This window comes from Gracilinanus agilis, chromosome 3, assembly GCF_016433145.1.
Source record: "Gracilinanus agilis isolate LMUSP501 chromosome 3, AgileGrace, whole genome shotgun sequence".
Classification (NCBI taxonomy): domain Eukaryota; kingdom Metazoa; phylum Chordata; class Mammalia; order Didelphimorphia; family Didelphidae; genus Gracilinanus; species Gracilinanus agilis.
This window is the reverse complement of record NC_058132.1, coordinates 418,704,812-418,730,081: the sequence shown is the minus strand read 5'-3', so window position 1 is coordinate 418,730,081 and position 25,270 is coordinate 418,704,812. Positions and strand designations below refer to the sequence as shown.

The 25,270-nt window shown below is 38.2% G+C and overlaps 2 protein-coding genes and 1 pseudogene across 3 annotated transcripts in view; 1 reads left to right on the top strand and 2 right to left on the bottom strand.

Annotated features, from left to right (window-relative positions):
* Positions 1–19,655, bottom strand: part of USP16 (ubiquitin specific peptidase 16) — a 68,380-nt gene extending 48,725 nt beyond the window's left edge. For both annotated transcript variants that reach the window (XM_044670280.1, XM_044670279.1), the window contains exon 1: positions 19,555–19,655. The gene's annotated coding sequence lies outside the window, so the exon portion shown is untranslated. The remainder of the gene's footprint in view (positions 1–19,554) is intronic.
* LOC123241658 lies at positions 10,281–20,599 on the bottom strand (annotated as a pseudogene).
* RWDD2B (RWD domain containing 2B) lies at positions 19,724–24,290 on the top strand. Its single transcript, XM_044670284.1, has 5 exons — positions 19,724–19,810; positions 20,900–21,112; positions 21,195–21,262; positions 21,412–21,774; positions 24,032–24,290. Exons 2-5 carry the CDS (start codon positions 20,906–20,908, stop codon positions 24,264–24,266), a joined length of 873 nt encoding a protein of 290 aa, XP_044526219.1. The 5' UTR covers positions 19,724–19,810; positions 20,900–20,905; the 3' UTR covers positions 24,267–24,290.
* Positions 24,291–25,270: the final 980 nt, after the last annotated feature.

The following is a 25,270-nucleotide window of genomic DNA, read 5'->3' as shown; positions in this document are numbered from 1 at the left end:
TTGGTGGCTCGGGTGGAAGACACCCATGTGGGCTGGTAAGATTAGGGGAGTAGGCTAGGAAATATTTTTCTATTTCCTTCCCTCCTTATTTCTTTCTTAGACTATATTTATATTAAAATTAAATTGTTAAAAGCTACTATCCTCCTCATGATTTAAAGGCCAATTATTTTATAAATGGCGACCACAACAATATTTTTTTACTCATATATTTCTAAACCAATTTCTAAATATTACATTTGGCATAATATTAATTTTCAATATTACATTTGGCAGATCACAAAGGTTTTGACGATTACCTTCAATCTTCTCCCATTTTCTTCACTTTTTTACTTTTTAAGTTAGTTTGTTAGTAACTAATTCCAGAGCTCTGTTTTTACTCCTCTCTGAGATGGTAGAAAAGTTTTTGAAATAGACAAAAGGACAGATTTAGCCTCACAGCAACAGCTTGGTCTGTCCACCCATCCTGCCACTTTGTCTGTAAGCTTCTCTCCTGCCACTTCTCCCACTGTTGCCAGCTGCTGCCTCCCAATCACTGCTGATTGTCCAAGAGCTCTTTGGAAGCACCTTGTTTTTCCTGCTCAGACGAGTGACGAGTGAGGTCTAAACCCCTTTTCCCTTAAAACCGAAAACAGCTGGATAGCCAATATTTGCTGCAGCCTGGTAAGTCTGGTGTTTTTTTAGCAACAATTAGCCTCCTCCCTCTCAGGGCTTTTACCTGGGGGAACACTTTCACCCTCTTGATTCCTTGCCTCCAGGGAAGCAACCCTGTCCCCATAAGCTATTCTCTTGCAGCCCAGAATCCCAGAGTATTGGAGGAAGTTAGTAAATTCAGCTCAGTCTTTTTTGTTATTAGAAGGTATTAATTATTGGGCTAAATTAAGAAAGTTTGACCTTATCTTACTCCTAGAAGTCTGCTCTGTAAGGTCTTTCCTGAACCCCAACTTGTCTCTAGCATTAGCTTAAGTAGGAGGTGGAACATTAGGAAGAACAGTCAGGGAAAGCAGCAGTAAAGAAAACTACAACTGCTCCCTTAATCCTGAGAAGCTTTCAAAGCTTATAAGAGCAAAATCCCAAAAGCCCACAGCCTGTACTCTACACTGAAAACCTTTTTGCCCTCCTAGGCCAGTTCAGCAAAGCGGCTCCCTGCCAACCTGGCAATGGAAGCAAGTGGCCATTGGCATTTTTTGCCCCAGGGGGGAGGGGAAGGAAGAAAACTCTTCCAAACCTCTTAGCTAAATTCGGGATTGTACCCTGAGGTTGTTTTGCCTACAAGAAAGTGTGTTTTATTTTGCCTAAAATAGAAAGCTTTTGCTTTTTCTTGCTTTGCCTCCCAAATTTAGCCTCTGGTTAAGCCTTTTGGCCACCCTCCATTCTAAAGCTAGTTAAGTAGGGCATGTCTGTATTTGCACCAAATTTTTTTTCCTCTAAAGTCTTTAGAACAACCCCACCACCCACTAGCCTTGTGAGGCTATAACCCCTAGCCAGTACATATTAATGTCACCTATGTAGAGGAAGTAGAATTGCAAGAAATTTAATAATTAGATTTTAAAATAAATAGTGAAAGAAATGGGGGGTTTTCTACCCACTAAATAGAGGTCCCTTAGTGTGGATTTAGGTCTGGATCAGTGATGACCCAAACAGTGGTTCTGACCTAGTTTGTAGGCCAAGGGGTCAGCCACAGCAGTCCTCTGTAAGTTTAAGATAAAATCTGACTGCGGTTTTGTGTTATTCAAATAAACAATGTTTACTTTATAAATAGCAGGATTGGTAGAGGACCAGGGTAAAAGGAGTTTCCTAAGCTACCAGGTTCTAGCTCCTCCTACTCAGATCACTGGTCCACAAGGACAAGCTTGGTCCCAACACCATTGGGCTACTCTATTTATTCTCTCTATCTGCCTAAATGCTTCTAGCTAACAAACTAAAATCTGACTAGCTGGTCCAAAGATGAGAACAAAGTCCAAATTTATAAGGTTTAGCTAAAAACCAACAGGCTTAAGCAGAAAGTGATCCGGTTTGGTGTATGACAGACAGATTCTGCCCTGGTAACTTCTCTCACTAACGTGAAATCTCCAGGAACCAGGTCTCAGCACTAAAATGAGATTAGGATGAAGGGCAGGATCAGGTAAAGAGTCTCTGACTGCCTGGCTCTTCTCAGGTAAATCCGGAGCTCTGCCAAAACTCCTGTAACCCATCAAAATGGCCACCGGAAGTTCCTCTTCCCCACTCACAGCATTTCAAGGCAAAAAGTGGGACTCTCTAGGACTCTCTGTCCTCCTCCTTATCCTTCCATCTCATTCTGCAATGCAATCCAAAATGGTTCCGGGCGGCCTTTGCAAACAATGTCTTCCACAAGGTTCTTACATGCTTCCCTCTTCCCCCCTCAGTCTTTTGCAAGTTTGCCTTCATCTATCTTTATTTTAATAATAGGTAACTGAGTATGGTGCTGAAATGCCTATATGAAACAGCTCCTGTTCCCAGAGAACTTTACTGAGTTCAAACAGCTCACAGTTTCAGAATGGCTTTGTTTAGCATTATTCTTGGGTGTACTTATATCAATAGGATACATTCCACTTTATCTATTTCTTCTAAAGAAAAAACAACATAAAAGTTACCTTGATTAATCTCCAGACTCAGATAGAAAACACTGAGAAACACTTGAGTAATCTCAAGATTCAGAAGGGAGATTCATCTCCCTATACCCCCTTACCATCTAAGCCAACCCAGTCTTTGCCTCACTCGGACCACTCTTGCTTTTGCCATGGCCACCTCTTCTCTTACTTTGCCTGATCAGCTTTTCCACACACACTGCCCAAACCCACCCTTTCCTCCCCCTGTCTCCTCCCCCATTCCTCTCCGCATCCTTCCTCCCCTATCCTCCTCCCTGCCTCTACCCTTACTCAATCTCCCTTCGCCCTGCCTCTTCTTCAACCACCCCTGTCCCAGCCTTTCCCTCCTCTGCCCAGTCCACCTCCCCCCTGCCCCTCCTCCCCACCCATAAACCTACCCCCCCTTCTCTGCCCTTGATCCTTTCACCCTAACTCCCTCTCCCTACTCCCAGACTAACCCCTCCCTCTCAGCTCACCTACACTTCCCCCTCCCCTTACTCACTCCATTACAACCCAAACAATGAGCCAAGAAGCAGAAATAGAAAATAATTCAGTTAAAGGCCTATTCCCCTTAAGGGAAGTACCCACTTATGATAAAAGTGGAGATTTAGTGACCATTAGAAGACCACAAGATATTGAGAGATTCAAGGAAAATACCCCTTCCTTTGAAGGCAATCCCATTATGGTTATAAAAAAGTTAGAAAGTATTTACCACACTTATGATCCCACGTGGATTGACGTGGAAAATTTGTTCCAAGCCTTTCTAATGGAAAGAGAAAAAAATAAAATTGTTTCTCTTCTCAATCAGGCCCGGGGAGGAGAGCAATTCATTGGCCACAAGAAGACCCAAAATTGAACTCCAAAAGAGAGAAGACAACTTAAAACCATGCTAGGCTAGAGAGGCTTTACTAAAAACAATGAAAGCTTGTTCTCATAGGCCTGGTACATGGACAAAATTAAAAAATATTTAGCAGAAAAATGATGAAAATCCCTCCCAGTTTATGGATGGACTTATTGAGGTGGGAGGTAGATATATAGACCTGGATCTTTCCAGAGAAAGGGATGTTAGACAAATAAGAAGACAGTTTGTAAAAAGCTGTTGTAAAGTGGTCAAAGACTAAGACTAACTACCCAAACTGGACTAATATGGATCTGGAGGAATTGAGAAGAGTAGCAGTTTATGTCTTTACTGGCCATGAAAAGAAAGATGAAGAGAACAATGACTCTGGGGAGGCATTAAGGAAGGAAATAAAAGATTTAACTGAAAAAATTAAAAAAGAAAAAGCAAATCAAGGAGTAGTCGCAGCCCCTTTGCAGGAATCCACAAACCAACCATTAATGTGTTACTTCTGTTTGATACAATTTGTAAATGATCTGCCCTTGGCCTCACCAAATGCCACAGTATGCCAGGAAGAGAGTAAACATCTTCTCTTAGAGCGACATAAGAGAAGCTACAAGGTCTCAAAGGCAAAGGTTCAATGGTGTCTCCCTAATGTGGAATATTTACAGTTTAACTGTAGATGCCCACTCCATTTCCCCTAAGTGCATTGAAGATATTCAGAAATTGAGTGCCCCCTCTACTAAGAAACAGTTGAGGGCAATTTTAGGAGCAAGAGGATTTTGTAGACAGTGGATCCCTTGCTATGGGGAAATCACTAAAACCCTTATAGCTCTAACAAAAAATTCAGTCCCTGAACCACTTAGATTAGAGTCAGAACACTTGTTAGCTCTTTCAAAATTAAAACAGGCTAACCCAGTGATGGACAAACTTTTTAAAGAAGGGGCCCAAAGGAAAGGAAATGCTCATCTGTCAGTCTGTTTCTAAGGCAACTCTTTCAAAGTTTTGTTGTATTGTATCCTACTCATTGTATTCGTCAGATTAGGAATAATGTCACAGAGCCAGATAGAACATTTCAGGGGACTGCATCTGGCCTGCAGGCTGTAGTTTGCCCATCACTGAGCTATCCTGTCTGCCTTTGCTCTAGGCATTCCAGATTACAAAAAGCCATTTACTTTGTATATACATGAACAGAGAGGGGGTAGCTTCAGGTGTTTTAACTCAAACTTTAGGCCATCTTCAGTGTCCAGATGCTTATTATTCAGCCCAGCTGGACACAGGAGCTTCAGGAGCCCCAGCATGTCTTATAGGCATAGCTGCCACAGCTTTGTTGGTAACTAAGTCTACTGATTTAACATTGGGATGCCTATTAACCATAATGTGCCCACATGAAGTTGAGGCATTGTTGCTAAGGCATAGAACACAGGCATTTTCTGATCAAAGACTTGCAAGATATGAGGTAACCTTGATAGGTAATGAAAATATTATCTTAAAATGCTGTACAGTTCTTAACACTGCCACCTTGCTTCCAGATTTACCAGTTTCAGGAGAACCATTGCACAGTTGTGAATCTTTATTGTCCATGGCTGAAAAGCCTCAAGATAATCTCCTGGACACTCCTTTAGACAACCCAAACTTAGTCTTATTCACTGATTGTTCCTCTTTTATGAAGGATGGCATACGCTACACTGGAGTTGCTGTAGTCACAGAATTTGCCACTGTGTGGTCATCTTCACTGCCCTCAAATATAAGTGCTCAAGTTGCAGGACTGACAGCTCTAAAACATGCCTGTATATTTGCCAAAGATAAGAAGGTAACAATTTACAGGGACTCTAGATATGCCTTTAGAATATGTCACGCAGTAGGTATGCTATGGCTCCTAAGGGGAGGGTTTTAACCTCAGCTGGAAAATGTATCACAAATGCAGAAATCATTAATGAAGTGTTTCTGCTTTCCAGCTACCTGAAGCCCTAGCTGTAGTTCATTGCTCTGCCCATACAGGTGGACCTGACCCTGTCTCTAGAGGAAACCAACAGGTAGATACTATGGCAAAGCTCACTGCCTTAGAAGGAATTGAATTAATTTCAACTTTGGCAACTTGTAATGACTCAAATTTATCCCTTTCTTATAATGAACAGGAAGTGGAAAAATGGAAGCAAAAGTTTAAAGCAAAACATATCAATGGAGTATGAGTGTCATCTGAAGAAAAACCCCTACTCCCTATAAGTTTTTATCAGCAAATATGCTTATCCATTCACAAAAGTTGTCTCTTTGGCACCCAGGGCATTATAGATTCTGTTAAAAGAGTATGGATAGCACCTGGTATAACTACCATAGCCTCTAAAGTGTGTGCAGCCTACCCCACCTGTCAAGCCTATAACCAACATGCCTTTCATGGCAAAGCTTTTGGTGGGCATCCTCTGGCTTACACACCTTTTGAGCATTTACAAACTGACTTTATCATGATGCCAAAGTCTGGACTTTATAAATTTTGTCTGGTCATAGTAGATCGGCTGACCAGATGGCTGGAAGCATTTCCTAGAGCCTGCACCACAGCAGCTTTTGTTGGCAGCATGCTCTTAAAAGAGGTTATTTTCAACTTTGGCTTGCCAGCACACATTGATTCAGATAGGGGAACTCATTTTACCGATTTGGTTTTGTCTCAGATTTGTCATTTGTCTATATTGTCTCAGATTGTTCTTGTTTGGGGATCACTCCCAAATTCCATGTACCATATCATCCCCAGAGCTCAGGCCAAGTTGAGAGAATGTATAGAGATCTTAAGATTATGATTGGAAAATTGTGCACTGTAAGGGTTAAATTATGGAATTCAACAACATGAGGAGAGCAGTTTAACAGAAACTTTGCTTAATTAGAGAAATAAGTACAGATAGTAAGATAGAAAAGAGGTTATTAAACTTATACCTTATAAATATACCAAAAATTCCTAATACTACCTAAAATTTCCTAAAACTATCTCTAATTGTCTTCTCAGGAGAGGATCTTCTGCCTGGCACACCAGGCCTACTCTATTCTATCTACAAATTATTCACTAATTACCTAACTTCCCTAAAATAAGAGGCAGCTACCACTCACTCACTCACTCCTTCAATTTTCTATAACAGCCCAACTGTCAGAAGCCAACTAGCAGTAAGCCTTTGCCTCAGAGACAGACCACCTGCTCTCTAGAGATCCTAGAGGCAAAAGACCAACTGTCAGCAGCTGCTTCCTTATCTCCTCACTGACCAATCCGCCCCCCCCCCCAACTTTCTGTCCATGGGCTGGCTGCTACTTCTCCTCAGTCCTGGTCTCCCTGGTAATGAAATCTTCAGCTCTGGCTAACTGACTCCTGTCAGTTCTGATCTACTTAGAAATCCTGCTCTTTAGCCTCTTAAGGAGCCAGAGGGAGAGGTTAAGAAAATCCCTCTAACAGTACCAAGATTCATTTAAAATGGTCTGAAGTTCTCCCTCTAGCTCTCTTTTATCATTGAAGCAGGCCCAGGGGAGATCTACACATCTCACCATTTGAGAAGCTTTATAGACACCCCCCTCATACAAGCTAAGCCTTTTTCTCCTAAATACGCATCATTACTGGCGAGGGGGGGGGGGGCAGGAACGGACAGGGGACACTTCTATTGCTTCATATATATAGGACTTACGAATCAAATTGAGAGAACTCCATGAATCCGGAGCTGCTGTACAAGGAGGACCTACAGATTTCTCACTTCAAGAGACAAGGTGTACATAAAGAACTTCCAGTGCACTGGAGGAACTCAGCCTGCCTGGGGAGGTCCATTCCAAGTCCTATTAACCACTCCAAGAGCTATCAAAATTGGAGAAAAGGACTCTTGGATTCTATTGACACTGATTAACTGTATCCTGTAATGCAATTGTTCTTTTCATTTTTACTACTCCAATGATGGTCCTAGAGATAATACCATCATAAAAGTTCACAGACAAGTTGGACACAGTTTAGCTGATGCATTGTCATGGAATGTGAACTATGAATTTTTGATTTTAAAAAATTTTATTGTTTTTCTTTTATTTGCAATAGGATATTTGAATTTTTTTCTTCTCTTATTTTTTTGTACTTGAAGCATATGTAACCAGTATTAATGTTCTTTTGATATTGAAGGATGAGCTTAAAATATCCATTAGCCCTAATATCAATGCATACCCCAAAGTTTTAGACTATAGAAACCTGCCATTAATTGTTAAAATATCATGGGACTGTTACTAATAACTGTGTCTGATTTCAGAAGAAGAGATCATAAAAAGAACCGCTAGACAGTGCCGAGAAGCACAAGGTCAAGGAGACTGACCAATCCTGGTGGGATTGATGGGAATCTGTACCAACACAGAAGACTTGTTCTGAGGTTCAAAGAAGCAGCTGTTTGACAACCAGATGCAGGATTTCCTCATGCCAGATTTCCGACAAGTACATCAGTTTGGCTGCCACTTTGGCTCTGAGAGTGAAGATAAAATCAGACCAGGGAATCATACTTCCCTTTTACTTCAAAATCTAGACTCTTTTTCCTCTCTTTATAGTATGGCAATTTTCTGTAGTCCTGGATACCAATGTTTAAGTGCTATATCCTTACAATTGTCCTAAAGGGGGCAGCTGAGTAGCTCAGTGGATTGGGAGTCAGGCCTAGAGACGGGAGTCCTAGGTTCAAATCTGACCTCAGACACTTCCCAGCTATGTGACCCTGGGCAAGTCACTTGACCAGCCTTGCCCACCCTTACCACTCTTCCACCTAGGAGTCAATACACAGAAGTTAAGGGTTTAAAAAAAAATTGTCCTACAGGCTTGTGGGACATAAATCACTTTTTTTTTTTTTTTTTTTTTTTTTAAATCCTGGGACTCCATTCTAGGAGCATAGGGCCACAACCAGTAGGCAATGGGTCACACAGTCGCTCAGGGTCACCCAGCTGGGAAGTGTCTGAGCCCAGACTTGAACCTAGGACCTTTCGTCTCTAGGCCTGGCTCTCAATCCACTGAGCTAGCCCATCTGCCCCTACTTTAGGTTGCAGTTTCTTTAGCAGATGTAAATCACTTTAACTTGGCACAAATTCCAGGACCTGCTATGGGCTTATTCTTGCTTACTCAGATTTTTTTATATACAATTTGGTTTTGATATTTTTTTCCCCAAAATTTAATTTTCTCTCCCTCTCTCTCTCTCTCTTTTTTTTTTTTGTTGTTGTTGTTTTTGGATTTTCTCTTGAAAATTAATTTATATACCCCATAACTCAGGCAGGTATCCTGGGTTGATCCAGGTGTCTGACAACACCCCAATAACCTTCTCAAGGGGGATTGTATAATTTTTGTAAAATTCAAGATTAAAAAAAATTTTTGAGAAAGTTTGCTAACTACCCAAATCAAGAAAGTGAACTTTTTGAAGAAGGCACCATAAAGAAGCCTACAGAAACCACACATTGCATCAGAAAATCCAGAATGAACTTTGGGATGTAGTAAATTAAACTGAAGGGGGTGGAATATGTTTACTCTGAATGTAAACTTTGATTCCCAAAGCGGGCGCCACTGCCCCCTGGTGGGTGCTGCAGCGATCCAGGGGGGCGGTGATGGCCACAGGTGCTTTTGGGGGTGGTGAATAACTGTAAGGAGGCGGTGATAGTATGTGACAGGGGGCACACTAAGTAATATTTTTTCTGGAAAGGGGGTGGTAGGCCAAAAAAGTTTGGGAACCACTTTCTTATGCCAAAAGGGATTGTCCCCTAATTGGCTTTTTGTCAGTGCACCTACCAATCTTTGGTTTTCCTCTCTCTTTTATTTCCCTCTTATCCCCAACTCTGTAATTTCTTCTTAGAAAGTACAATATTATATACACCTCTAGTAAGAGATCTTTAGAGATATAAGCTGGTTATGTGAAATGATTCATTGGGGAGACTAGGCATGTAAATCTCGGAGATTTCAACACACTCATCTCCCAAAAGAATTACAGGGAGGATTGTGTAAAGGAAACCCCTTCCTCCCAGGATCATGAACTTTTTGCTCGTCCAAGCCAGCCCATGAGTGTGGCTAGAAAGCTCTAAACAGAGATCACAGTAGAGCCCTAAGAAAATAACCCAGAACTAAGATTACGGATCCAGGTCAGAAAGACTTTGATTGGTTCCTGAGATGTGATAACCAGCACACAGGGAAATGAAGTGGAGAAAGAGGACTATAAAAAAAATTGAGACTGTAGAGGAGATCAGGTAGTTCTTGGGAGGTCTTTCTGTGATTTGACATTGGTGGCTCGGGCGGAAAACACTCTCATGGGCTGGTAAAATTAGGGTAGTAGGCTAGGAAATATTTTTCTATTTCCTTCCCTCCTTATTTCTTTCTTAGACTGTTTTTATATTATATTAAAATTAAAACTATTAAAAGGTACTATCATCCTCATGACTTAAGGGTTAATTATTTTATAAACGACAACTACAACAATCTTTTTTAAAAACTAATATTATATTTCCAAACCATTGGCTAAATATTGCATTTAGCATATTACATTTGGCATAATACTAATTTTCAATATTATACCTCCAAAGTTTCTTCATGAGACAATTCTGAAGATTAATTATTATAGTTGTCAAAATCATTGTTGGAGCAGCTAGGTGGCACGAGTGCCAGTACTGGAGTTGGGAGAATCTGGGTTCAAATCTGTCCTCAGACACTTCCTATCTGTGTGACCCTGGGAAAAATCACTTGCCATTCTGTCTGAGAGTTGTTACTAGGGCAGAATGTATGGGTTTAAAAAAGAAAATTTATTGTAGCTTCTACTACTTCCAAAGTTGCTTCCACTATACTACCAAGTAATGTCTGCCTCCTCTGATGTCACAGTTATCATTCCTGGCATAGCCACTGCCCTTGTTTTCATGATGCTATCTACTATTTCTATAATTCATGTTTCCTCTAGAGTGACCAGAACTACCTACTCCACAGCCACCATCATTGTCAAATTCACTGTAGCTATTTCTACTACATCCTCCATCTTAATGACTGCTATCACACCTGCTAAAGTTTACGCAATAGCCAAAGTTGTCATTTCTACCAAAGGCATATCCATGGTCACCACCAAAGTTTCCACTTCAACCTCTTTGACTAGAGGAAATAGTAATCATTTCTTGCTTAGATAAGGCTTTCTTCCACACTTGTGGCCATTAATATGGTATTTTTGAATGACAATTTTATCCATGGAATCATGATCATCAAAAATGACAAAAGAAAAGCCCCGGGGCAGCTGGGTGGCTCAGTGGATTGAGAGCCAGGCCTAGCTATGGAGGGTCCTAGGTTTGAATCTGGCCTCAGACACTTCCTAGCTGTGTGACCCTGGGCAAGTCACTTAACCCCCAGTGCCTAGCTCTTCTGCCTTAGAACCAATACACAGTATAGATTTTAAGACAGAAGGTAAGGGTTACTTAAAAAAACACAAACCCTCTTTTGCCACTGCCTTGGTTAGTTATGATTTCAATAATTTCAATTTTTCCATGTTGCTTAAAGTGGTCTCTTAAGTGATACTCCTTTATTATCTCTTTAATCCTATCCATTAAAATCTTTTTCACAGTTAAGTGGGTACTTGGTCTTTAAGTGTCTTCTATGGAAATAGCTTTCTTTGGTTCAACAATTCTGCCATCAGTTTTGTAAGGTCTTGCACTATTAGCTGCATATACATCTTGCACCAGGATAAAAAAAAAATCTATTCTGTTTTGAGTGAAGTAAAAATGGAAGGGGTAGCAATCCTGACTTCAGCCAAAGCAAGAGCAAAAATACTTTTAAAAGGATCAAGCGGGAAACTTGATTTTGCTGAAAAGTACTATACACAATGACTGAGTATCATAAATATATATGTTCTAAAAAGCATAGTATGCAAATTCTTAATGGAAAAGCTAAGTAAGTTAACAGAGAGAAGTTAAAACACAAGAGGGGGCTCAATTTACCCATCTCAGACCTAATAAATTTAACATCATCCCCCTCCCAAAGCAGGAAAGGACTTAAATGGATTTTAATACAGTGAAATATAATAGAACTCTTGAGATCATAGAAAAAATATAAAAGTCTGCATATTTTGCAGATACATATGGCACCTTCAACAAAAATTATGTATTAGTACATAAAAATTTCACAAAAATGCAGAAAAATTAAACATCTTTTATGTACCACGATATGCAATAAAATTATATTAATCAAGGATAAATTGGAAACTAAATAATTTTATTCTAAAAAATGAGTGGATCAAAGAAAAAAATCACAAAAATAATTAAAAATTTCATTAAAGATAATGACAAGATGGGAAAATATACCAAAATTTCAAGAGGCAGGCAGTCAAAGCAATCCTTTGCAGAAAACTTACATCTTTTGGGGATATGACTGGGGACATGGACTCTAAATGATCACTCTAGTGCAAACATAAATAATAATATGGAAATAGGTCTTGATAAATGACACATGTAAAACCCACTGGAATTGCTCATTGGCTATGGAGGGGGGTGGGAAGAAGCGAAAGAAAGAACATGAATGATGGAACCATGGAAAACTATTCTAAATTAATTAATTAAAAAAAAAGATAGGGGCAGCTGGGTAGCTCAGTGGAGTAAGAGTCAGGCCTAGAGACAGGAGGTCCTAGGTTCAAACCCGGCCTCAGCCACTTCCCAGCTGTGTGACCCTGGGCAAGTCACTTGACCCCCATTGCCCACCCTTACCAATCTTCCACCTATGAGACAATGCACCAAAGTACAAGGGTTTTAAAAAAAAACCATATCTTTTATCAATAAGAGATAAAAAGAGGATAAATAAAAAGTATACAATAAAGTATGCAACTAAAATTTAAAAAAAAAACACCCAGAAACCAACAAATTAAAATCTCTCAATTAAACAAAGTAGAAATACTAAAAGTCAAAGAAGAAATTAACAAAATTTAAAGCAAAAAAAAAAAAAAACCCACCATAGAGTAAAAAAATAAATAAAACTAGGATTGGTTGAATGATTATGTATAGTTCTAGAGGACTAAAGATGCTAACTAATTCCTGCTACAGAGATGAATGGCTCAGTGAAGAAACATTTTTTTTTTTGAACAGCCGAAGTGGAAATGTGTTTTGTTTGACTCTACATAGCTATAATAGGGATTTTGGCTTTTTGTTTTGATTAGCGAAAGAAAAAAAAATGGCTGCAAAAGTACTATAAGCAAAGAATCAGAAAAAAATCATAGCTTGGACAAAACTTCCACTAGAATTTTTGGAAGAGCTCTTGGAAATGTGAAAAAAAATTCTTACAATGAAATGAGGCACTTGAGGAAAAAACAGCAAAGAAATGAGAGCTATGGAAGAAAAAATTGGGGAAAGAATTAAGAGTTTGATATAGGACTCAAGAAACTGTAACCAAGCAATAAACTCTGAAAATTAGAATGTGCTAAATAAAATCAATGACTCTATAAGAGAACACAAAATATTAAATCTAAGTCAGAAGACTGAAGAAAAAAAGAAAAATGTAAGGTACCACAGCAAAAACAACTGATCTGAAAAAAACAGATTCTTTGGATTATTTAAACATTACTACCACAGAAGGAACTAATACATATTTCAAGAAATCTTTTTTTTTTGAACTGTCAAAATTTCTTGGTACAAGAGGGAAAAGTATAAATTGGAAGAATCTTCTAATCACCTTCTAGAACATAAAAAAACCCACCAGTCAACTTCTTAAAAGAAACTGCAAAATGAAAACTCTCAGGTATATCAACCAAAATCCAGAGCTCCCAACTTATGGGAAAAAAATACTTCAAGAAGCCCGAAATAAAGAATTCAAGTACTAAAGAGACTAAGTATATTACATGAATCACACATAATTTAGCAGCAACTACAATAAAGGAAAGTTTAGAATAAAATATTCCAAAAGGCAAAAGAAATAGTTTTAAGACCAAGAATAACTTGGCAAAACAGTATAATTGCATAGCAGAAAAAAAATGGATCTCCAATGCAACCGAAGGCTGACAAGCACTCCTGATAAAAATGAAGACAGGTTCAGAGAAAATCTGAAGTTCAGACACAGGAGTTAAGAGAATCAGAAAAAGGTAAATATTCAAATATGGAAATGATACATGTGTATCACCTTCTGAACCCTATCCTCATCAGGGGGCATAAAGAAAGTCTAATTAGACAAGGCCTGGGAATGGCTGAGAAGAATGGAAAGAAGAATAGATGGGGGATGGAGGGGTGACAGGAAGAGAAAGGAAGGTTAGGAAAAATTATCTCACATAATAATCAGGGTGCTCAAGTAGAAGTCTATACAAACAAGGAAAAATAGGTAAGAAGAACAGCTGACATTCAACCCCTTACTCATCTGGAAATGAGGAACAATACATAGACACATATATATTGTATCCAACAAAAATACATTTCACTCAACAGTGAAATAGAAGGTAAGGGAAATATGAGTGAAGGAGGAAATTAGAGGGAGGGTGGATTAAGAGAAGGATTAGTCAGTCCCAAGCAAAACAAACTCTGAGGATGTACAAAAAAAATCTATAGGTTCTTTTTTGAGGTGGCAAAAAATGGGAATCTGAGTGGTTTTGATAAATTGGGGAATAACTGAAATTTGTTACATAAATTTGATGGAAGACTATTGAGCTATAAGAAATAATGGGGGGAGGAGGGGGCAGCTGGATGGCTCAGTCGATTTAGAGCCAAGCCTAGAGACAGGAAGTCCTAGGTTCAAATCTGGGCTCAAACACTTCTTGGCTGTGTGACCCTGGACAAGTCATTTAACCCCCATTGCCTAGCCCTTACCACTCTTCTGCCTTAGAACCAATTCACAGTGTTGATTCTAAGACAGAAGGTCTATTTTAAGAATATTTAAATTTTTAAATATTAAATTAAATCAAATATTTAAAATTTTTTTTAAAAAGGAAAGAAAATAAAAGAAATAATGGAGGGGGGATGGCATCATTCTCTGTTTTCAGAGAAATCTGGGAAGACTTGAATGAAATGAGGCAGAATTAAATGAACATAACCAAGAGAGTAATTAATTACTATACTGGTAAAGACAAATAATTTTGAAAAACTTAGGAACTTTGATTGGTGGAATGATTAAGTATGGTTCCAGAGGACTAATGATGCTTCCCAATTCTTGCTATAGAGATGAATGAAGGAGTCAGTGATGAAACTTTTTTTTTTTTTTTTGCACAGCCAAAGTGGAAATTGTTTTGTTTGACTCTATATATCTGTAACAGAAATTCTGGTTTTTGGTTTTCATTAAGGAAGGAAAGGTTGGGGGGGGGCAGCTAGAAGAAAGAATTTTGCTGATTGGAAAAAAAAAGTTGCTTTTTAGAAATTCCACATATAGTGGAAGGGGTTATATAGTGTAAAGGGGTTAGAAAAAGTTAGTTAGGAAATTCCTATAGTCAAATACAGATGTTAAATGGAAATAACCATTAATTTTTAAGAACTTCTGAATTTACCTTACTATTTTGTCCATAAGAAAATCATGAAAGACTTTTAACAAATGCTGTTAAATTTAGGTAAAGCATATCTATGAAATTGTCCAGATTTGCTGGGGGAAAAAAATGAAATGTTGTCTGAAGGAAGCTAGGTGAACAGGGTCCTGGACTTGAGTCCAGAAATTTTGAGTTCAAATGTGCCCTTGGATACTGTGTGACCCTGGGCAAGTCACTTAACTTAGACCTGCTCCTCAATTTCCTCAAGTAGGGGGATAATAAAAGCACCTACCTCTCAGGGTTGTTGTGAGGATAAAATAAAAATATATTTGTACAATGCTAGCATGGAACCTGCAAACAGAAGGATCTGGGTTCAAATCTAGCCTCCAAACCGTAGCTGCTGGGGACAGCTGGGTAGCTTAGTGGATTGAGAGCCAGGAGGTCCCAGGTTCAAATCTGGCCTCAGACACTTCCCAGCTGTGTGACCCTGGGCAAGTCACTTGACTCCCCCATTGCCCACCCTTACCACTCTTCCACCAAGGAGACAATACACAGAAATTAAGGGTTTAAAAAATTAAAAACAACAACAAAAAAAAACGTAGCTGCTATATGACTCTGGGCAAGTCATTTAAGTGACCCTCTTTTTTGCCTCAGTTTCTTCAATTGTAAAATGGGGATAACAATAACACCTACCTCCCAGAGCTATTAAAAGGATAAAATTAGATATATGTAAAGCTCTTAACAAACCTTAAAGTGCTATGTAAATGTTAATTATCATGATCATAATCATCATTACCATCACCATTACCAAGCTAGTTCTTTGTAATCAAGAGCTCCTTTAATAATCTCTTATAAGGGAAAAATAAAATAAAATAATCTGTTATAGGATTTGTTAGCAATTGAAATCAAACTCATTGGTCTATAGTTTATGGATCCCATTCTCTTCCCTGTTTTGAAGACTGAGAGATCTGCCATTTCTTTCAGTGCCTAATGATGTTGATTTGAAATCATAAGTTCCGTCAAGGCAGGGATGAACCTTAATTTTGTATGGGTAAATCCAGATCTAACACAGAGTAGGGATTTATTTTTGGTTTTTAATTATCAGAGCAACTAGTTAACCTCTTATTACATTCCTACTTATTTGAGTAATTAACTTCTTATGAGCTAAAATTTTTATTCTGTCCAAACTAGTAAAAAGTATCAGTAGAAATAGGGAAGCTAGACAAACAAGGTTTTGTTTGTTACTGTTCTTCTTTTGGGGGGAGAAAGATGATTAATTTCAATTCTAGATATGCTGAGTTTGAAGTGATGGTAACTATATCCATATTCATATGGAGATGTCCCACATTCAGGAAACTAGAAATATGGTCATGGAAGTTAGGAAAGAATCTGGCTCAGTCAGCGATTTGGAATCATTTGCATAGATGTGAGAATGAAGATGTGAGAATGTTCCAATCAATGTTCCCTCTCATAATCCTGTACGTTAAGAAGGAAAAATATCATTATACCTATCTTATACAGGGAAACTGAGGCTCATGGAGATTATGCCTTGTGCAAGGTCATAAAGCAATTAAGTAATAGGTCTGGGATCTAGCCTTCTAAATCCTAGTACAATATTATTTCCAATATAAAAAAGATAGCCTTCTCCCTGGTCATAACCTTTGTTCTTAACTCTATTCCTATGCTTATATCATGCCCCAGTCTGAAATGTCACCTACACTTCTCCAACTAGCCAAACTTTATCCATCCTCCAAGACCTAGGTATCAGTGTCAAATCCCCCATGATGCCTTTTCTGACCTTTTTACTCTTCTGAACTGGATACTCACTCTGCAATTCATACTGGCACTTAATCACATTTATTATCTTTGGCAGTTAAGTATCTTCTCCAGGGATAATGTATCCTCTAATGTATAACATATATGTATATACATATATATTTATGCATATAAAATGTATCCTAACATAAATGTATCCTCTCAGATCAATATATCAGTCCTTAAGACTTTTCATGAGGGCCAATCCCACATCACAAGCTGCCAATTAGATATTTCAATCTAGTTGACCTAGAGACATTTCTTAAAAACTACCATTCTTCCAAACATCCCTATTACTGTTGAGAGCTCCACTATACTATTAAGAAAGTTAAATGGAAGCTTAGATAAAGTGTTACACTTAGAATCAGGAAGATTGGAGTTCAAATACATCCTATATGACCATAGGCACTTAAATCTACATCTGCTTCAATTTCCTTATCTGTAAAATAAAGAGCACCTACTTCTCAGGATTGTCGTGAAGGCAAAGTGGAATAATATTTGTAAAGTTTTTTGCAAATATTAAAGTGCTATATAAATGCTAGTTCTTGTTCTTATTAATATTATCCTTATAATTTCCCAAATTTACAAACTTGGTAGTCATTTTGTACATGTTACTTTTATCTCCTCATCTCTTAACTGTGTCCATTTCTCTCCATTCACAGGACTATCATCCTCATTCAGGCTCTCATTACTTCTGACTTGAATTATTACAACAGCCTTGTAAACTGATCTCCCTGCAAGTTATCATGTTGATCTTCCTAATATACAAATCTGACCATATCATCTTCCCCTTATCCTAAATCATTTAAACTCCAGTTGATCCATTTTACCACTAGGATCAAATTCAAGCTCTGTTTGGCATTCAATCCGCCTTATAACAGGGCTCCTTCCTGTCTTTAATCTTATACTTATTTTAATCTTTAATCTTTAATCAATGGAAGAGTAGACCACTACTCAATGGCCTAGTTGTACAAAACTATTTGCTTTCCCTCACATAGAATGTTTGAACTTCTATCTCTAGAGGCAAATAGGTAGCTCAATGGATAGAAAAGCAGGCTTAGAGACAGGAGGTTCTGGGGTTCAAATCTAGCCTCATACTTCCTAGCTCTGTGACAATCCTGGGCACTTAACTCCAAATGCCTAACCCTTACAATTCTTCTGCCTACTAAGACAAAAAGTAAGGGGTTTTCATTTAAAAAAAAAAAACAAAACACCTTCCCTTTCTAGATCTTGGCATTGCCCTCTCAGTTTCCTCATTTCCAACTCTTGGAATCCTTGTCTTCCTTCAATTTCAGTTCAAGTACTGATTTCTGAAAGAAAGCCTTGACTAGTTCCTTCAGCTGCTAGAGCCTTCCCCATCCAAAGCTACTTTGTGTCTAATTTATGTGTCTTATACATGTATGTATGTATTCACTGTCTCCCTCAAGAGAATATTAAGTTTTTTGGAAGCAAAAACAGTTTCATTTTTGTCTTTGTGCCCCCAAAACCTGACACACAAAAAGCATATTTTGAGTGTTTGCTGATTGACTGATATTCTTTGGTATTTTCTCAGAGCACCTCACAGAATATATAGTGTATAGTAGTCAAAGCATAAATATTTGAGATTGAACTACTCAATATATGGGAAAAGGGTATTCTAGGGAAAAAGTACAATATCAGGTGAGTAAAATACAGAGGAATATGGTAGAACCATTTGGATGGGGGGGGGCATTAAGTCTGGGAAAGTAGGGAAGAGGAAAGGAGGTGTTTGCACTCAAATCTTTCATTTAACTGTGGTAGTAATAAAGACATAAAACATTAGCAGTGGAAGAAAAATCAAAACCCCTTAATTTCACAAAATGCAACACACAAGGCAACATTGCTAGATGGTGACAAAAGGGAACAGAATCTAGGTCCAGTGATCCCAAGCCAGTATTCTTTCCCCACTATCTAAGTATCTTGGTCCATCAGAAAACTTTAAAAAATTGTTGCATGTTGAAGATATGAGCGTTCAAAGTTAATCCTGGGGTTTGTAATATATTACATAACATTTTACAACTATACAGAATACCTTGGGAGCAAATATAGTGCTTGCAATATATATTGTAAGCCACATTGCAGCACCTAATCTATATACAATTAAAGCCCGAAAGGAATTTTATCTTAGATAAATTATGTATTTTAGGAAACACACCACACCTCAACCAGTTAGACAAGTCTAGGCTGGCATCCTCTTCTTTTTCATTCCTCTCCTCGGCCAACTTCTTCCTCAAAATATAATTGTAAGGTCTCCTCTGAGTATTATCATTAGCTCTTGTTTGTGCAGTTGCAACAGGGTTGTTGTAGGATCACAAGATTTTAGAAGCAAAAGGGACCTTACAAACTGTCTAGTAACAGAATCGAATATCGGGCAAAAAGCAGGCCGGGGAGGTTAAGTCCCTTACTCAAATCCACATATTCTCTCCCAACAGTTCGCCATAATAACCAGTAATTCACTTGGCCAGTGCCTGCTAGAATTGGCACCACGTGAAAACTCCCACCAAAGCTCCTCCTACCACGTGGTTTCCTGGAGCTGCCCACCAGTCCCCAAACCCACCCAAACGGTGCCACCCGGCAACTGAAACTTCAAGGTCTCCAACCCAGAAATCGCCTCGTTTGCTATAAGGGAAGGCCACGACTGACTTCTCTCATTGGACAATTCACTTAACTGATGGAACACACAACCAGTAGGACGCAGGAGCCTGCAGTTGGTCCAAGAACTCGAGGAAGGTGAAAGGGCCCTACAGAGAGCAGCTCCTGAGGCTAAAAAAAGGAAGAGACGAGTGTCTGGCTCACAATCCTGAGGATGAGAAGCGGTGGTGACAGCGTGTCAAGAGAAGCAGGGACTCACCTACAGACACTGCTCCCATAGCTTCCTCTCTAAGGAGTTCGCGATTACCCTAGGGTCCCACCTCTTCTAAGTGACGACTCAACCACGACAAAATCTACGCCCAGAACAGCTCAAGGACCCGCGTTAATTTCCGGAAAGGGGCATTATGGGATAGTATTAAATGCTTGAATTCCTCCAGCCGCGTACGCCTCCGCCTTCCCGAGATGCGCGCGCATCTCTCAGGGAGGACCCGGAAGTTTCGCTTCTCACTTCTAGGGTAGGTACTTCGGTGGGATCTCTCCAGTTCTCTACTCTTGTAGCTGAGACAGATTCAGAATCCGGAGATTTTAATTCAGTAGCTTGTAGCGCTCCATTCTATCTGTGGCCTCCAGAGAATTAGTATTTCATTCTAACGCACCCACCTTGCTGAAACAATGGTCTACGACCGTCTGTCCGGGGCTCTGTTCTGTGCTACAGAAAAACAGGGGAGTTTATACTTTTCTCCCAGGCAGCGTCACTTGGGGCGTGGAGGGGATAGGGTCGGGAGCCAACACCCTAGGTGAGCGTGAAAAAAACAGGTAGCACACAGGAACAATGTAGAAACACCCTGCCGGGTTATTCCCGTTTCCCCGGGATGCTATACTACATGCCAGTGCCTGAGCCACACCATTTCCTAAGTTTTTGACAGCTTGTACTTTTCCCCAGTTAACTGCCTACCTGTGCAGGGGTGGGATGGATGGAGGAAGCATAGTAAATTCATTCTAAACCCTTCTCCCACCTCCTAGTTAATATACTTGTCTGACACCTCCCTTTCCACTGTGTGGTCTGAGAATCCATTTCTTTTGTGGTATAGTAGTTTTGAATCCTGCCTCCTCTTTGTGACTTTGGGCAGGGGCAGATAAGCCAGGGCATCAGTAACCTCATTTATAAAAAAGTATTGAATTAGATGACTTACAACGTTCCTTTGAGATCTGGCTCCAAATATGTGATCCTTAGGACCCTTACCCTGAGATTCTTCTAGTATCCTCTCCCAAACTAATTGTTTTTTCTCTAGGATTTTGTCCATTCTGGCCAGATTTTGTAGCTAGCATCTATGGGCTATGGACAAAATAGGTCACTTTTCCTTACCATTACATTTAGCATGTGAATCATAGTCTCTACTCTAGCTGCCTCCTCAATTTAAATTCTTTAGCTTCCCTTCAAATTAAAACAAGTTGAGGTACAGGAGAAATAATAGCCATATGTAAATTTGGGACTTATATGACCATCAACACATCTTCATTTAGGAGGCCCCATTTTTTAATTTTAATTTTTTAAATCATAAATCATGTTTTAAAAATCTTTTTTATCTCATTTTCCTAAACAGCCTAAAATGACTGAAATAAAGCAAGCTGAAGCTCAGCTTTCTGAATTAGACCTGCTCTCTAGTATGTTTCCTGATGAGAATGAATTCCTAGTACATGATCATCTGGCTTTAGCAGAACTGAAAGATTATGTGGAAAAGAGGACCACAGAAATGCCATCTTCAAAAGTTCACTTTACTATAAATATAAAACTACAGATTTCTGATGAATCTATGGTAACTCACTTTCATTTTTAAAGGAAATATAGACATATCAATTGTTAGTACAAAGTCCTAAAGCATTATTCTCTATTTTCAGGTTATGTTTTCTTTATCTTGTGCCCTCCCTTTTCAGTATCCTGCAATCCTGCCTGAAATTACTGTCAGGTATGTTATAAAACATACAATATCAACAACAACAATATTAGAGAAACTCTTTACCAAAGATTACATTAAAGAACTAAGACATTTTTAATATTTGAGATATTTGGTATAAGAAAATTTAAAAAATCTTCTCTGCTTTTATTTTTCATCAGATCACATTCATTAAGTAGACCTCAGCAGTCCCAGCTGAACACAGACCTAACTGCATACCTTCAAAAAGGATACTGTGGTGAAGTCTGTATACTAAATGCAACAGAATGGGTTAAAGAACATGCATCTACTTATATTAAAAGAGAACCTTCATCTACTACTGCCAACACAACTCCAACTCATTCAACAGATGTAATTTTCACCAGACTTTGGATCTATAGCCATCACATTTACAACAAACATAAAAGAAAATATATTCTAGAATGGGCAAAAGATCTCACTCTTTCTGGATTTAGCATGCCTGGGAAGCCTGGTATTATTTGTGTTGAAGGTTCACAAAGTTCATGCGAAGAGTTCTGGGCAAGGTTTGTTTATTTCTGTTTGTTTGTTTTTGTTTTTTTTCCTATGTTATACAGGTCCTGATGTTACAAATCAAGAATTGATTCCCTTGGGGGCAGCTGGGTAGCTCAGTGGATTGAGAGTCAGACCTAGAGACGGGAGGTCCCAGGTTCAAATGCAGTCTCAGACACTTCCGAGCTGTGTGACCCTGGGCAAGCCACTTGACCCCCATTACCACTCTTCCACCTATGAGCCAATACACAAAAGTTAAGGGTTTAAAAAAAAAAAAGAAATGATTGCCTTATATGTGCCAAGCACCATGGTAGGCTCTACAGATCCAAAGTAAAAAAATGAAATACTTTTTGCTTTTAAAGAACTTACCTTCTACTAAGGGAGAATGACATGTACATATAAATTCTATATTTTCATATAAGTATGTACACAATAAACATAAGGAAGATAGGAAGAGAGAGTATTAGCAATTGGAAGAATTAGGAAAGTGTTCCTATAGTAGGCATTGCTTCAGATATGTCTTGAAGAAAGTGAGAGGTTCTATTGGGTCAATGTAAGAAGAAAGTACATACCAGTTATAGGAGACAACCAGGACAAGGACATTTGAGATGGAGTTCTATGTTGAAGAAAAAGAAGTAGGCTAGTTTGACTAAACTTTAGAACATTAGAAGAAGTATAATGTATAATGAAGCTGGAAAGAATGCTTCAGGCCAAATTTTAATAGGTTTTAAAACCATACAGAGGAATTTATATTTTATTCTCAAGGCAATAGAGCCACTAGAATTTATTGAGGAGAGGAATAACATGGTCAGATCTGCTTGAAGAAAATGATTTTTCAGCTATGTGGAGGATAAATTGGAGTGAGGAAAGACTTGAGTCAGTCTAGATAAAAGTGATGAGGCATAAAGTAATATGGTGGCTACATGAGTAGAGAAAAGGAGTTAGAGGTGAGGAATGTATAAAAAGAAAATGACAAGATGTGGTAACTGATTAAATATATGGGATGAGTGAAAATGAGGAGTTGGGAGGTAACACTAAAACTATAAACCTGAAATATGGGGAAAATGATAGTGACTTTAACATAAATAGGATAGCTTAGAAGAGGATAGAGATGGAAGTAGGGAGTAAATCAGTTCTTTTGGAGATATGATGAATTTAAGATGGCTCTAGAATATCCAGTTTGAAATGTTTGGTAAGGAGTTGCAGATATTGGACTAGAGCTCAGAAGATAAACTTCGACTTAATATATAGATCCGTGAGTCATATGTATAATTTATGAAAACTGATAAGATCTTTAAGAATGTATAGGAAAAACAAAAGAGGTCTCAGGATGAAAAATCTTGTATTACATTAATAATTAGAGGTTCCAGTATGGAAGTTGAACCAAAAAGAAGACCGAGAAGGAACAGTCAATAAAGGTAAAAAACAAAAATAAAAAACAGAATAGGATTGTCAAAATCCCAGAGGAAGGTTGATTAATAAATGCAGATGAGGGTCAGGAAAGATGAGGACTGAAAAAGAAACATAAGAGTTGGGAATTAAGGGAAGATTGGTAACTTTGGAGAGCAGTTTCAGTAGAGCTGATAGGGTCAAAAGCCAGATTGCAAAAGGTTGAGGAATAAGTGAAAGTTAAATGAGTACAGTCACTGTTTTCTAAGATTTTGGCTGAGAAAGGGAAAAGAATAATATGATAAGAGTTTGAAGGGCATAGTAGGTGTAGCGGAAGTTTGTTTTAAGGATAATCTATAATAATAGGTAAATATTTCATTTTACATTTTATTTACAATCACCTTATAGCTAGTATAAGTATTGCCATTCTTATTTTATAGAATTCTAAGGATCAGAGAGTTTAGATGACTGCCTTAAAATTTAAACAAAAACAAACAGAAAGCCCTAATAAATGGTAGGGCCAATAATGGTATGTGTATTACCATGTATAGTACATTATAGAAATCAAACTGAATTTGGAGACAGAGAACCTCAGTTCTGATTCTGACTCTGATATTTATACATTGTGTAATCAGAGCAAATCACTTGATCTGTCTGGATCTGAAAAATGAGGGTCTTTTCCCATATCTAAATCTATAATCATTAGTCCTTATCCTAAGTACAGTGTTCTTTCCAACACATGCTAATTCTGTCAAAAACAGATTTCATTGCACTGAAAGATGGGTTGGTAAGTCAAATTCTTCTCTGTATTGCCTTTATTTTTAAAAGTTCTTGAATGTACTTTACATTTTGAAATTTTTTTCTTTGAAAATTTTTTTTCAGACTCCGAAGATTAGCATGGAAGAGAATTTTAATTCGCCATAGAGAAGACATTACCTTTGATGGCACACATGCAGAAATACAAAAACAAAGAAAATTTTTTAATTTTGAAGAAAAAGTTTTTGATACAAATGGAAACAGAGGAAATCACATGGATTTGGGTCAGCTTTATCAATTTTTAAATGCCAGAGGATGTGCTGATGTTTTTCGTATTTACTTTGGCATAGAGGGACAATAGTTGAATAAAATCATACAATGAAGGGTTTTTTGTTGCCAGTTGCAGACTTTTGAATTTTCCTTCCCTTTCTATTTGTTTTCTGGGGAACTAATGAGTATTTAACCCAAGTTGATACAAGTCAGGATGGCTTTCAGAACAAGACAGCAGAGACAGCAGGCAGCTCAGCTCCTACTAATCTACTCCATTAAAACCCTAAAAATAGCACAAGGCCAAGAGATCATGAAATCTAATGAGAGACTATACTAAGTGGCTTTATCCCAGAAAAACACAAAATGGTAACAAATCCAGTAGGCAGTAGGAAAGCCAGTGTTGTGTTAACACAAGCCAACAAGCTGGATGCCTTCCTCCCTGATAATCACGACAGTTGAAAATAATGTGTCAAATTTTATTACATACCTTTTTTAAAGTAGTACAGGATATTTAAGTTTCACTTATAATTCTCTTTTTTATGTTTTACTTTGTAGAAATCTTTGCAAAAGTGAGAGGTGACTCAAGTTTTGAACTTAAAGATAAAAGAAATGAACTTTGGACTTACATTGCAATAAACAGTATTTAGCTAAAGTGTTCCTCTTGAAAAGTATGTGTAGGGGCAGCTAAGTGACTCATTGAATAGAGAGCCAGGCCTAGAGATGAAAGGTCATGGGTTCAAATTTGGGCCTCAGACACTTCCCAGCAATTTACTTAACCCCCATTGCCTAGCCCTTACTGCTTTTTTTATCTTGGAACCCATACTTAATATTGATACTAAGACAAAAAGTAAGGTGTTTGGTTTTGTTTTTTTTTTTTAAGGAAAAAATATAATGAGGATGGGGAGGAGGAAATAGTCTATGGGTAAAGAAGGCAATAATGACAGTGATAAGATAAAATTGAGTTGTAAGTCATGATCCTGAAAGTTGACGAAGGTTTTGAAATATTAATACTTTATAAAATGTAAAATTTTACTTTATTTTAACTTTATAATTAATTGTTCATCATGACTGTTTACTTCATTTTCAAAGATCTTT